Here is a 15308-nt window from a genome sequence, read left to right as displayed (position 1 = left end):
ATTTCCTTGGTGGAGTCCTCTGCTGCCTTGGTCCCCTTTTTAGGACTCACCTCTTCACAACCATTTTACATTGTTCCACGTTTCAAAAATCTTCTATCAAGACACCCTGCTGAAATGCTTCCCAGGGATAATTGTCATGAAGTACACCTTTTCTGCAGGATGTCTTTATGGTTACGCTTACTGGCCTGTGAAATCAATCTCATATTATTGCCGAGAAATTGCACGCAGATGAACATCTTGTGTTTTACGTGCAAATTGCACATAAAAAATCATTCTGTTCTGGTTCTGAAGTGTTTTGCGCCCATTTCCTGTCGAAATCTTTCCCAATGGAAATTGGCCTGGGCACTTCTATCCTGATTCACCAGAGCAGAGATTTCATTTGTGTTGCATTTTGCACAGGTGACGGTGTCACGTGCGTGTATAACTTAATTAATGGCAGAAAATTCATCGGGTCTTCTGACCTTCATAAATAACTCTCAATAAAAGGTGTAGCGTATCCACACTGACATCACTGAAATATGCTGCATTAAAAATGATCCTGGGAGATCATGTTTAAATGTTAAAATGCATCCCAGTAATTTTTATATTTAAAAAAAATACTTCTTTGTAAAAATCAAGGCATCTGTGAATTTTCTAACTATTGCTCACTGAACTGTTGACTTGTGACCTGATACTATCATGGATTGCAGGACCTAGGGCAAACTTTTGCTATCAGACATGATAAACCCCACCATGCATGAACAGAAGAAAAAGAAAATCACTCCGCATGGCAGCCTTGGATCGAACTGGTATGATTCCTGCACAGCTTCATTTTAAAAACACGTTTGTGAAGCCTATGTGATTACATCCATCCAAATTGTTGCTGTTCAGCCCAGTAAGCTCGCCTACACCAATAGTATTCTGTGATATTCCACCACAGAGTTTAGGATGGAAAAATATTTCTTTTGTTGCCAACTTTACTTCATAATATTTTCCTTATCACCAAACAATTATGTATGTACGTAGAATATATATTTTCATATATTTATTGACTGTTGCCACGGTCCCACGGTTTAGAAGCAATTTTTCATCTTACCTGGGATTCCTACATACTTTCCTTTCCAGAAATAACAAAGTGGTGTCTTTAACATTCAAAAGCAAACTCATTTTTTCTGGAGACAGCCATGAAATGGCATTACCTCACAACAAGCTTTTAACAAAGAAACAACAGTGTCTGTCCTGTGCAGACATGCAGTGCAATCAAGTGATTCATGAGAAAAGGAAGACAGAACCTCTTTTACAGAAACAACAATGTTGCCTAAAGCACATTTTCTATTTCAGGTGATTAGGGCAACCCAGCCAGTTTAGGTGTGTGAAACCAATGTGAGGCTTTGTTCCTACAGTTCAGTAACACTGAATTAAAATGCACTTGACAATTCAAGAAAAGTCTGCAATGATTGCACAAACCTTGAACAATGTCATGGTTTAATCAATTTTACCTAGTGTATGTAGAAAACTACCTAGCCAAGTTGTTCCAGTTCTCATTGATTCAGATAGACTTTCCTTGACCATCCAGCTCAGAAAAAATAAATTAATCCTGTGAATCAGTTATAAAACAACTGAATTTGATTTGCAAATGGATTTAGTTAAATGTAGAGGTATATGATTAATGGAATAAAAATGAATTCAAATAGACAATGTTTTGTTACCTATTCTGACCTTCAATGTTTATCTGCTTTCAATTGTTGAATTTGCAAATTTTCCTAATTTTGGACTTGTTGTAAATTACATTAAACTACAAACACTGATCCAAAGTTAAAAAGCCACCTTCGGATCTATAACATTTTCTGTTCAGATTCCTTTGCTTCTGGAACCCTGCATTCTCTGTAATTATACTGGCCATCATTTAAGTTTGGCCAAAGTGTTTTAACTGCAATGTCAGCAAATTCTTATTTCCTTCATTTAAATTCTGAATCTTGATCAGGCTGATACTGTCACCCAAAAGAGAGCACACATTGATTAAATTTCTGTATTTGCTACAAGGAGGAAAAAGGAACAATTCAATTTGATTTAGTTTGGACACATCCTTGCCAATCACACCCATCATGGGATTTGTGGGAATCTAATTCCTGTTTGATATAATTTAATTTCAATTTTTAAACTACCTTGTCCTGAACAAAAGTAATTTTATACCTCACCATGTAATTTCTCAAAGGAATTGGAAGGAAAACAAACCAAACCTAAAAGAGGACTTAATAACAATCTGCTTATTATAAGCCTAACACCACATTGATGACAAAGTCTAGCTATATCACTGATGGCAGTTGAAAACTTGTGTCAGCAGCTAAAGAACTGCAATCTCACTTTCAATGCCTAAAGTGACAAAATAAAATTAGGTTTTTTTGAGGGATTCCTTTCCATTCTTTGAGTTTACTCGCTATTAAAAACTGTTAGATTTAGCTGGCCATCAGAGGCATGGATATTTCAGCTTTTAAACCAGCACAAACATTACCCCAACATCTATGAATGAATTGTAAATGGCAGAGGTGATAGAAGCCACTGAGGTCTCTCCAATAACCATCTCGGGTACTGAAGTATTGGGTTAGTGGAACAAATTTCTGAGCAGCATCATGGACAAGTACTTCATCCTCTTAGGATTTATTATGTGGCAAGTCCCCCCAATTGCCAACACTTTATCAGGATGGGGTATTACATTTGGAGGCCATGCATTTCTGTACAAGAAGCAAAAATAAATGGGGTGTGGGAAAATATTCCCCTTTACTTTGACTTGCCATTGGCAGGTGTACAGCAATATACACACTGCCTGCCTCTCAACTAAGGAATGAAGCATAAATTGCAAATACTACGGTAAACTAGAGGTCTAATCTCCTATGTTATATAAAACTAGTGACGGAATTCCAGATGTCGTTTCATCTAGAAGCCTTTCGATCCTGCGATGTAATTGCAGTTTCTTTTTATGTTGTCATTTTCCTTGATTGTGGACATTATAAATATGGACCAAGAAATGACAGAGCCTTCAAATGTTGTGAAAATAATTATTTGTAAATTGTAGTGTCGCTCCAGCTACTTGGAACACACCCTAACTCAATGGTAGAGCATTGTAGTGATGCAAACAACAAGAGAGGAATCATCTGCACAATGACAATGGCAAACAGACCAAGACGAATTAAGGCAAATCCGCATCGTAGCATACAGTACTTTGATTGCATTCTGACAATGCTATAAATGATCTCTACATCAAAACCAAAAATAACAAAGAGGAAAGATTAACAGAAAAGCTAGAGAAAAAAAGTTAAGGATGTGCTTCAAAACTAAACAAGATTGAAGAGCTTCATTGTTTCAGACTATGAACATAGCTTAAACGGTTCAGATCTCTACCTTAACAGTTCTCAAATAAAATTATTGTAGAATAGCTGCCAGCTACCTGTGTGTTTTGCATGTAGTACATTCAATTTGCACTGCATTTGTTTTAGTAGTATTTACATGAGTTCTGAACTGAAATCAGCACATAACTATCATTGTTTAGGCAGTCCTGCCTCAGAAAAAGTATTTTAATTTTTGTCCATTTTTTAACCAAATTAATCCCAAATGACTAAAAAATTACTTGAATTGATTTGAGATTCTGTATAACAAGAGATCAGTTTTCGTCAGTTTACATTTTTTAAACACACTGCAGTTTGTAAAGTCTTTTGTTACAAATGAGGCTGCCAAACTCCTCGATAAGTGCATTAACACTTCACAGCTAAAGAGCTGCAAAGATCTACAAACCATCACAAGTCACAAGTCACAGTCAGCTGTTGGCCACAGACAAGTGTCAAACTAATCCCCTAGAGACCAGGTGAATACTTTGCAACCCTGCCCTTTACTCTCAGATTACTGATCTAACTAGGAGCTTGCACATTACATCATCATGTATAGGATTGCTCACCGGACCTTCACTCTGTCAATCCGCAGGCAAACTCTGGTACTGAATAAGCAGGGAATGAGACAAAACTAAAACAATCAACTCCATATGTTGGGGTTACCATGACAAAAGTTACGATACCAAATGAAATGATCCAAAAGACAACTTTTGTAGAGATTAAAAACCTGCTCAATAACTAGTAAATGAAAGTTGAAAACTGATAACAAACCTCATGGACATCACTGAGCTTGAATTCCCTGCTGATGTACAGAACATGAGAGCACTGTGTACATGAAGGATAAGAGCCAAGGCTTAACTAGCCCGGGTGAGTCATATCCTTCCCATCTGACTCCCTTCCAGGCAATGATGTAATGCACTGGCCACTCTCCCCGGCTCAGCACTATGAAGTCACCACTATATCTGGCAAGCCCGAAGTAAACTCAATGTAACCAAAACAACCCCAGGCCAAGTTCCAGACATACAGAGACTTGGTGGTGCTATTACCATTGGAAACGGGATAAACAGACAGAGAAACAGTGCCGCCTCAAAGAAGCAGCAGCTGTTTAAAGTTCAGAATAAACACTTTGAGCAGTGCAAGTGATTTACTAGCTTTAATCAGAACCAAGAGAGAGAGAGCTGAAATGCAATGTGCACAGAACTTCTACTTTATCTGATTTTCCCTAGAGTGAAGTAGATCATGATAAGCTCTGACAGTCAGCTCGAGGATAAATAGAACGAAGTGACTCCAATCCCATCGAGTTTCTTGTTATGAATTAAAACATTCTGTGTTCAGTGCACCATAGAGTTATTGAAAAGCTAATAGGAAAAAAATACTCGTCCAGTATGTTAAGACAAAGGAAATATCAAATTCAGTGTTGCACCATCAATAATGATCAAGCACTTTGTTTTTAAAGTATTATATTGTTTTGTTTAGATAAATGCACTGTTGAGCACACAGCTTTTTCAAATGCTGCTTACAATGCATACCATTACTTATTTCATAATTAAGTGTACCAGGAGTAGTTAATGATAATTGACTGGAACTTAGTGTTACCAATATTAATGTCTGAATGGAGTCTTAATTCTTTGTCATCCCTCTCATTGCTTGGATGGATAGAAAAAGGAAAGTATCCACTCCCCTTACTGTGTTAACTGGAGGCGATGCAGTCTTAACTCCTCCCATCTCACTCTCTCAGGCTCCAAATCCTCCTTCCAGGTGAAGTAGTAATTTGCTTATACATCTCCCAATTTACTACGCTGTGTTCGCTGCTGACGTTGCGGCCATCTCCTCATTGGGGATTTCCAGCACACCTCCACTCAGTCTGCAAGTACTGTCCCGATCTTCCAGCTGCCTGCTGCTTTAATTGTCTGGTTCACCAGCATTCTGAATTTTCTGTCTCTTCTCATACACTGTTCTAAAGACTTTTTAATCTTATAACTACAAAGGGGGAGGCTAATCTGCCCATCACCCATGCTGGCTCCCATTTTACCTACTCCACTCTCCTTATTTCCCGGTACGTCTGGAACTTAGTCTGTCTCACATATGCCCATCGACACGTCTTTGATTCCTTTTGCCATTTTCCTACACTAAGGGGTAACTTAGAGTGGCTAACTAACCAACACGTTCTTGGGATTTAAGAGAAAAGCCACGTGGTCACAGAGAGAATGTGCAAACTCCATTCCGACAGTGCCTGAGGACAGCATCGAACCTGGGTCCCTGGAACAGTGAGGCAGCAGGAGCTGCTGTGCCACAGTGCTTCCTTCATAATAACCTCAAAGGGTATCACCTTACCATCTGCCTGGAGACATTAACTCAATACTGGGTTCAATAATTTCACATAATCAGCATTGTAACAATTTTATTTCAAGTTTCAAGCATTTACAGTAGCTTCCTTTGGCAATTTCAGGTAGTAATTTGGCTTCTTCCATTAACACCTCTTTGACCTTTTGTTTCTCTATCTGTTCCTCCTTCACCATGGACTATAGTGTAGCGGTTCGCATAATGCTATTACAGCGCCAGCGACTCGGGTTCAATTCCGGCCGCTGTCTGTAAGGAGTTTGTACGTTCTCCCCATGTCTGCGTGGGTTTCCTCCGGGTGCTCCGGTTTCCTCCCACATTCCAAAGACGTACGAGTTAGGAGCTGTGGGCATGCTATCTTGGCGCTGTGTGATAAGAGGCATAGATCAAGAGGACAGTCAGAGACCTTTTCCCAGGGCGACAATGGCTAACACGAGGGGACATAATTTTAAGGTGATTGGAGGAAGGTATAAGGGGGACGTCAGGGGTACTTTTTTTTTACACAGAGAGTGGTGGGTGTGTGGAACGCACTGCCTGCAGAGGTTGTGGGGGCAGATACATTAGGGACATTTAAGAGACTCTTAGATAGATACATGAATGATAGAAAAATAGGGGGCTATGTGGAAGGGAAGGGTTAGATAGATCTTAGAGCAGGATAAAATGTCGGCACAACATTGTGGGCCAAAGGGCCTGTACTGTGCTGTAGTGTTCTATGTTCTATGTCCTTCCATATGTTGGCGCCGGAAGAGTGGTGACACTTGCGGGCTGCCCCAGAACATTCTCAGTAATGCAAAAAGACGCATTTCACTGGGTGTTTCGAGGTATGTGTGACTAATAAATAATCTTATCTTACTCCATTTTGTCACTTAATCTTTCCTGCCTTCCATTCCATCAGAGACTTCCCCTTCTTTTCTCACCCTCTCTTCCCCCCCCCCCCCCTCATTTTCTGTACATTAACAACTTTTTTTTCCAGATTCTGATGGAAGATCATCGACCTCAAGCATTAACTTGGTTTCTCCCCACAGATGTCACCTGAGTATCTCCAGCATTTTCCGTGTTTCTTCTCTATTGTTACCAAGATATTAGGACACTTAAAATGATGCTACATGATGGACTGTTAAATGTCGTTGAAATGACCCAGCAAACCACTCTGTTGTATGCAAGCAAACCACCATGTTTCAGCACAGTAAGGAAACTGGATGGACCACCCAGCATTGAGAGGAGCATCAGATTCACTAGCAGCAAAATTATCCTCAGTTCCAGCAGAGCCAACCTTGCAAAGCTCCCCTCAGGATTGTCTGGGAGGCTGGAATCCGAGTGGGGAGAGTTGATGCACAGAGTACGTCACCAAAAAACTATCACGTCATACTCACAGAACCATACCTTTCAAAGTCCCTGTGATCTACAATCACAGTCCCACCAGCAGGACAAAACTAGCAGATGTGGTATTATGGTGGTACACACTCAGTAAGGAGTGAAGCTGCTGGTGGTGCAGTTGTCTCTCAGCTCCGATGACCCAGGTTCAATTCTGACCTCCAGTGCTATCCATGCAGAATTTACTACATATTTTCCCTGTAATGGTGTGGGTTTTCTCCAGATTTCTTCCACATCCCAATGGCGTGCTTATTATGAGGTGAAATGGCTACTGCAAATGACCACAGCTGTGTGGGGAAAATTGGGGTGGTCATAGAGTCATAAGGTCATACAGCAGCGAAACAGGTCCTTTACCCAACAAGACCATGCCAAGCATCCAGTGGTATTAATGCCCATGTGAATGAGTTACAGCAAAATAAGAGGTGTATTGGTTTGGTTATGTAGCTGTATGACTTCTTTTATTATCCTAAGGAAATATGAGAACCAGTGACTCAAACCTCATGAAGTCTCATGGAATGTCAAGCAAGGGCAGTGGAACTTTTTGATAATTACTTCTTCCTGTAATCCCTCAGATTTTTCAGTACTTCTCCATGTTGAATAACACATGGAATAAACAAGCAAATAAACCCTTAGGGGTCTCCAGAAGGTGGATGTGTGGAGGATGTTTCCTCCTGTGGGAGAATCTGGAACTATGGATCAGCATACTTTAACTCATCCTCGGCCATCAACCAGCTGTCAAACCATCTGTCCATGAAAGTACTTGTAGCAGTGACCACTGCGTTGTCCTCTTTGAGACAGACTTGGCGTCAAACTGAAAACATTCTCTATCACATTGTATGACACTGTCAATGTGCCACATTGTACGAAACTGCCAATGTGCTAAAAACGATGGTTCTGGAACAATTCCATCCTCCAGCCAAGCTGTTCCAGAACAGTTACAACAAAGACACCCACTTGGCAATGTCCTTGACATCAAGGGAGCACTTAACCAAATGTGGTGTCAAGGAGCCAAAGTAAAACTGAAGTCAGTGAAGATCAGGGGAAACGTACTAAATTGGCTGAAGTCACATCTTGTGACATCTGAGCATTCATCCCAACCCCAGGAGTTCCTTGGTCCAATCATTTTCAGTTGTTTCATCAAAGACTTCCTTTCCATCATGATGTAATAAATCACTGACAACCACCCAATACTCACAACTTCTCAGCTGTACCTAAACAACATTCAGATATGGGATGTCTGGTGGCACATAATATTCACTGCATGAGTGCCAGGCAAAGATCATCTCCAAGAAGAGAAAGTCAAACCACCTACCGTTGACATTCAATTATCATCGCTGAGATCCCACCATCAAGATCCTTGCAGTACATCACTGATCAGGAGCTCAGTTGGAGAAACCACACAAATGCTGCTGGTTCAAGAGCAATCAGAGGTTGGGTATCCTGCACGACTCATTTTGTGATACCCTATAGCTTTCTCACCATCTACATATAAAAGTCAGGAGTGTGATGGAATTCTCTCTGGTTGCCTGAATGAAACAGCTCCAAAAACACTTAAAAAGCATGACATCAATGACAAACCAGTCCACTTGACTTGCACCCAATCCATCAACCGAAACATTCGCTCCATGTGAACTGTGCACCGGCTGCATATCATCAACAAACAGCTTCTCTGAAGGACAGCTTCTATTCCGCTGTTATAAGACTACTGAATGGTTCCCTAGTATGATAAGATGACCCTTGAACTCACTATCTACCTCGTTATGACTTTGCACCTTATTGTCTACCTGCACTGCACTTTCTCTGTAGCTGTTACACTTTATTCTGCATTCTGTGTTGTTTTACCCTGTACTACCTCAATGCACTGTGTAACGAATTGATCTGTATGAACGGTATGCAAGACCAGTTTTTCCATTGTGCCTCGTTTTAAGTGACAATAATAAACCAATTCCAACTGCACTGTAGTTACTCACCGGGACTACTCTGAATGCATCTCCTGTACCCAGCAACTATAGCTTCTCCTCAACTTACCTTGACTCAAAAATACATCATTAATCCTTCATTGTCACAGGATATAAATCCTGGAACTCCTGACCCAAGAGCACTGTGGGGATACCTTCACCAGAAGCAGAGCAGCAATTCAAGGTAGATCACCAGGACCTTGTCGAGGGCAACTGCTGTTGGACAATAAAATGTTGGCCTTGCTAATGACACCCTCATCTTGTAACTGGGTAAAAAAAATTATGTTACAGTTTCTATTGAAGTTGTGGACAGATGTTTTATGACTGACCTTTTTTGCTAGCAACAGTAACATTAGTCTCTGACATCCAATGAATGTTAATGCAGTCCTTCTAAGATTTGTTCAGACATAAAGTCATTGAACTGTAAGTCAGAAACAGGCCTTTGGCCCACCAGGTCCACAGTGACATTTTTTTTGCCCATCTACACTAATTCAATTTGCCTTCATTAGATCTGTATCCTTCTATGCCTTCCCCATTCAAGTGCCTGTCTAATCATTGTGAATATATTTTAAAATAAATTAGCTTTTGCAAAATGACATAATTTTAGGAAATGAATTACAAAACTACTGCCAGAGTGTTTAGAACGCAGGTTTCGATATTGCAATTCTCGCTCTAACCCCTGTCTAAGGAAGCTTCACGTCAACAGTCCAGCTTTATAATTTTCACTCTTTGCATCTGATCCTTCAAAAGGTTAAAGAAAATATGAAAAGTTATACTATCCTACTCAGAAACAAATCTTTTACATTATTCACAGTGGATGAGTCTATAGCAGCTGGACACAACAACTTTTAGGCTGCACCCAACTGCATACTCCATTACTTGCCCAATCAAAGTTGCCACATTGCCAGCGCATTTCTTACTGCCTGATACCCTTTGACACCTTCTGGCACCTTCTTTCTGAGTAAATCATCTCTTTAAAGCTCAAATGCTATCTATAAGTTCACCGATGACACCACCGTTGTTGGCAGAATCTCAGATGGCGACGAGGAGGGATACAGTAGTGAGATAGATCGGCTGGTTGAGTGGTGTCACAACAACAACCTCGCGCTCAACATCAGCAAGAACAAGGAATTGATTGTGGACTTCAGGAAGGGGAAGTCAGAACAACATACACTAGTACTCATTGAGGGGTCAGCAGTGGAGAGGGTGAGCAGCTTCAAGTTCCTGGACGTCAACATCTCAGAGGATCTATCTCAGACCCAACACATTGATGCAATCATGAAGAAGGCACACCAGCAGCTCTGCTGCATGAGGAGTTTTAGGAGATTTGGTATGTCACCAAAGACTCTTGCAAATTTCTACAAATGTACGGTGGAGACCATTCTGACTGGTTGCACCACAGCCTGGTACGGAGATTCCTATGCACAGGATCAAAAGAGGCTGCAGAGGGTTGTAGACTTAGCCAGCTCCAACATGGGTACAACCCTCCCCGAATTTGACGACATCTTCAAGAGGTGGTGCCTCAAGAAGGCGGCATCAATCATTAAGGATCCTCACCATCCGGAACATGACCTCTTCTCGTTACTACCATCAGGGAGGAGGTACAGGAGCCTGAAGACCCACACTCAACATTTCAGGAACAGCTTCTTCCCCTCCACCATCAGATTTATAACCGGTCCATGAACACTACCTCATTATTCCTCTTTTGCACTATTTATTTTTGTAATTTATAATAATTTTTTGTATCCTGCATTGTACTGCTGCTGCAAAACAACAAATTTTACGGCATGTATTAGTGATAATAAACCTGATTTTGATTCCATTTCTTTGTAAGATCATTCCATAGGAAGCTCACAGGCCTTAGGATTTTTATCATAGAGATCTACTTCCTTCTCTCTCATGTTACCCTCTGTGTCATGTATACCCCTTTGTACCGACATCCCAGCTTCCCTAGCCTCCCTTCCGCTGATATTCCCAGGGCCCACATAATCATGCTCTCAAACCTTTTACAAAATCTTTGCCACTCATCTCCACAGCTACTCCTTAAATCTCTCCATCACATACCACCTTCTACCATTTTGCTCACTGGCAGGCTCTCTCTAACCACTTCCTCATTTAGATTCGGCTTCCTCCAGCATGTATACTTCGCAAGTCCCTTGCAAATTTACTCAATTCCCTCTCCTCTAACCCTCTATCAACTGCCTTGGACCAGCTTTCCCAACTATTCAGTGTCTCTCACCAAAGTACCAAAGTTAACATTTCAATATCATAAAACGTATAATGCAAAACTGAATCTTGAAAGTCAAGGCCAATCTCATGTCAGTGAATACAATTGCTTATGGGGTAGACACAGTTAACATGATATTAAACTGAACTTGAAGTAGTAGGCTTTGCAAACAACAATCATGACTTTAAAACATCACAGATTACCACAGACTGATTAGCAACACTTACAGATTTCATTGAATGGACAAAAAAAAAGAGGTGTTATATTTTGTGAAGGAAAGGAATAATTAATGTTAATATAGTGCCTTCAATGTAGCAAAATCCCTCTTAGGAACATAGTCAGAGATCTGCCAAGCCAAAAACAAATGGAACATTAGGACAGGTTGGCCAAAGAGTTGGGTTTATGGAGCAACTCAGAGGAAGAGAGAGAGATGCAGAGGTAGAAAATTTTAAGGAAGAGATTCCAGAGCTCAGATCCAAGGTGGTTGAAGACATGTCTAGAAAAACAAGTATTTGGTGTGTGCGATCCAAGGGAAAGTGCTGAAAGGTGTGAAGGAACATTGAGTTCCAGAAATACAAACAGATAACTCCTTTAAAGTTTACACAGAAGTAAATAGTTCCATAACAAAGGTCAATAGCATTTTAGGTTTTATAAATAGGGACATAGATACAGTGACATGAACAGAAACATCATTATAAACTAAAAATCTGGGCCAATTTCAGTTCATGTGTTTGTCTGCCTTCCTTCTCCCCTATTCACCATGTTGCTGAACCCTACAAGATCAATCTATTTAAACATTTTGGTCAGGATCCTTATGTTTGCAATGGGGGTCAGGAGCCACATCTTCTCTAAGTCCACTTGCTACATGTTTGTCTCAGCCCTTTACACAATAAATTCTAATGTCACATTTAGAATGGAAAGTACCTGCATCAAGTTGCCACAGTCTAATGATACCTTCCTACTTAGCGGTCTTGTGGTGATGGTGCACTATGTCAGTTCTGCACCTCCGCACTCTTTGTCTTGTACTGTAGAAAAACTCTAATGACACCATAATTATTGACTACCATTTTCCAAATTACTCTGTTACTTAACCATAAATAAAAACTAAAAATTGAGCTATTAAATTATTTCAAAGTCAGCATTTAGACAGCAGAGTGGCAGACATATAGAGCTGCTATTTCACGGCTCCAACCACCCCGGCTCAGCCCTAACCTCAGATGCTGTCTGTGTGGAGTTTGCATGTTTTCCCTGTGACCATGTGGGCTTCCCCTGGGTGCTCCAGTTTTCTCCTGCATCCCTAAGTAGGTTAATTGGCCACTCTAAACTGTTCTTGTGCGTAGTTAAGTGTGGAGTTAAAGTGAATGTGGGGAGAATAAAATGGGATTTGTGTCGGATTCGTGAAAATGGGCGTTTGGTGGATGGTGCTGAAGGGACTGTTTCCATGTTACATGACTAATGAATAAATTTCTATCAACATTTAAAAGACAATGGTATTTTATGGTGACATTGGTGATTGGCTTGGATTGGAACAGCAAATCATGCCCCATAACTGTCTCACCTTCTGACATCCAAAGGCCTTTCTACGTCGACAAGGAATGAGTCGGGGTGTGATAAAATGAATATTCTCTACTTGCCCTGGCTGAGTGCAGCACCAAAAGTTCTCAAGTCCCTTCTGCACCATCCACCAAACGCCCATTTTCCCTAAATCCGACACCATCCAGCACAGAGCAGCCCACTTGATTGGCACCCCATCAACCAAAACAAACATTCATTCTCTCTACCACCCAGCACACAGTGGCTGTGATATGCATCGTTCACAACACCTCTACAGTTATTCATTCAGGCTACTTCAACGCACCTCCCAAAGCCAGAAAGAACAAGGCGACAACAGATGCATGGGAAGGCCACCACCTGAAGGTTCTCCTCCAAGACACGTATAGGAGCCTGAGGGCAAATACCAGCAGGCTGAAGGACAGCTTCTATCCCACGATGATAAGACTATTGAACGGTTCCCTTATACGATGAGATGGACTCTTGAGCTCACAATCTACCTTGTTTGACCTTGCACGTTATTGTCTACCTGCACTGCACTTCCTCTGTAGCTGTGACACTTTAATCTGTATTCTGTTATTGTTTATACCCTGTACTACCTCAATGCACTCTGTACTATCTCAATTGCATTGTGTAATGAATTAATCTGTATGAGCTGTATGCAAGATAAGTTTTTCACTGTACCTCGGTACAAGTGACCATAATAAACCAATATGTACTATTGTGACTTGGAAATATACTGACAGTCCTTCTTTGTCACTGGGTCCAAATTCTGGAACTCCCTACCCATCAGTACTGTGAGGGCAACTTCATCAGAAGGACTGCAGTGGTTCAAAAAGGCCATTCACCAGCACCTTCTCAAGTGCAATTGGTAATGGGTAATAAACACAGATGGCCTAACCAGTAATGTCCAGATCCTAAAAATGAATATAAAAGAATTTTTTTTTAAATAGCTAATATTGAAGAAAATTTGAACCAACTGAGTCACTTGAGGCAAGTGAAACAAATCTGATTCTTTTTCTCAGTAATTGAAATTTATCATGATCAAAAGAGGGTTTAAAACAAATTGAGAAACGTCTAACATGATTAAATTTATCCACTAAAAACCTAGAGTCTCTACTAACTTTTTTTGCTGAAGGTTTTCTTGAAGGCCGGGCCCCATCTCAAAACCCTGGCTTTGACAGGAAAATTCTCTGGTGAAATGCCAACCACATCTGAACGTGTGCAGTTTGAAGAATTTCACAGTGTGTATCAAAAGATTTGAGCTGAAGAAAAGAATGTCTTTCATCCCAGGTGGATTTGAGAGTTTCTTTTGCTTTTCCAAAGGAATTTGAATTAAACTGCAGACCAAATTTGTACAACTTTATTTCAGGCAAATTTCACATTTTGAATATTAACAACTACTTCTGCTCCCATAAATTACATTTGAGACTGTGGTTTCTTCATTGACAGTTAAGATGCAAATTTTTTTATTGTTAAAAATGCTGCTGTCAATGTCAATTTTGGAAAAATCTTTTCCTGTAAGGTTTGAAACAGCTTCATTTATATTCATGGTATGGTGGATACTGCCATTGCTGCATAGTATTTTAGATCATTGGGAATACATGAAGAATTGGGCAGACACAGATTAAGTGGTGCTATGATACAGATGTTTTATTCAAATATTTTTGTTCAGGATGGGGGGGGGGGGGGTGGGCGGGTGGTTATTGTTGGCTGGACCAGCATTTATGGCCCATCCTCAACTCCCCTTGAGAAGGTGGTCATGAACTACCTCCTTGAACTGTTGCAGTCCTTCTGCTGGAGGAACACCAGAACTGCTGAGTTGGGATTTTGCAGGATTTATGCCCCGTGACAATGAAGAAACAGTGATATATTTCCAAGTCAGGATGGTCCGTTATTTGCAGGTGATGATATTCCTGTGGGTCTTTATTCTGCTACGTGATGTCACAAGTTTGGCTGACACTTTCAGACCAGAATGGGTGGGCAACTGCAGTGCACTTTGTATATAGCACATACAACAGCCATTCTGCACCAGTGATCAAGGGAATAAATATTTAGGGTGATTGATGGAGTCCTAATCCAGCTGCTGTTTTGTCCTAATAGCAACATTTTCACGTACAAGTTGAGGAATGATTATGGATCCAAAACATTTTAACACAGAGAACCACTGAAAGGTTATAGCAAGGAAAGAGGATATTCAGCCCTTTGAGTCCAGGCCAGTTCTATGTAAAAGCAATCCAGCTGGTTCAACTTCCCTGCCCTCTCCCATTGCCTTGCCAGTTTGGCACAATATCCTGATGGTAGAAGAACTAATGTTTTATAAAGGCTCATCATTGGTTCCTCGCTCTGGTGCTATCTTCACTTATGTGTTTTCAACCACTTTCTCAACCTGCCCTGCAATATTCAATAACTCATTGGTATTGGTTTATTATTGTCACTTGTACTGAGGTACAGTGAAAACCTTGTCTTGCAAACCAATCATACAGGCCAATTTAT

At 40.6% G+C, this 15308-nt stretch overlaps 1 protein-coding gene across 2 annotated transcripts in view; it reads right to left on the bottom strand.

Annotated features, from left to right (window-relative positions):
- Window positions 1-15308, bottom strand: part of creb5b (cAMP responsive element binding protein 5b) — a 310784-nt gene that overhangs the window by 134564 nt on the left and 160912 nt on the right. Inside the window, exon 1 of one of the 2 annotated variants that reach the window (XM_052016821.1) lies at window positions 4134-4177. The exons of the other annotated variant lie outside the window; for it this stretch is intronic. Within the exon in view, the coding sequence (XP_051872781.1) occupies window positions 4134-4144 (11 nt within the window). The 5' untranslated portion in view covers window positions 4145-4177. Of the gene's footprint in view, window positions 1-4133; window positions 4178-15308 lie in introns of those variants that run through there. 2 annotated transcript variants of the gene reach the window in all.

The sequence above is a fragment of the Pristis pectinata genome, chromosome 5 (genome assembly GCF_009764475.1).
Source record: "Pristis pectinata isolate sPriPec2 chromosome 5, sPriPec2.1.pri, whole genome shotgun sequence".
Lineage (NCBI taxonomy): Eukaryota > Metazoa > Chordata > Chondrichthyes > Rhinopristiformes > Pristidae > Pristis > Pristis pectinata.
Note: the sequence above shows the minus strand (reverse complement) of the source record. Positions and strands in the feature narration are given on the sequence as shown.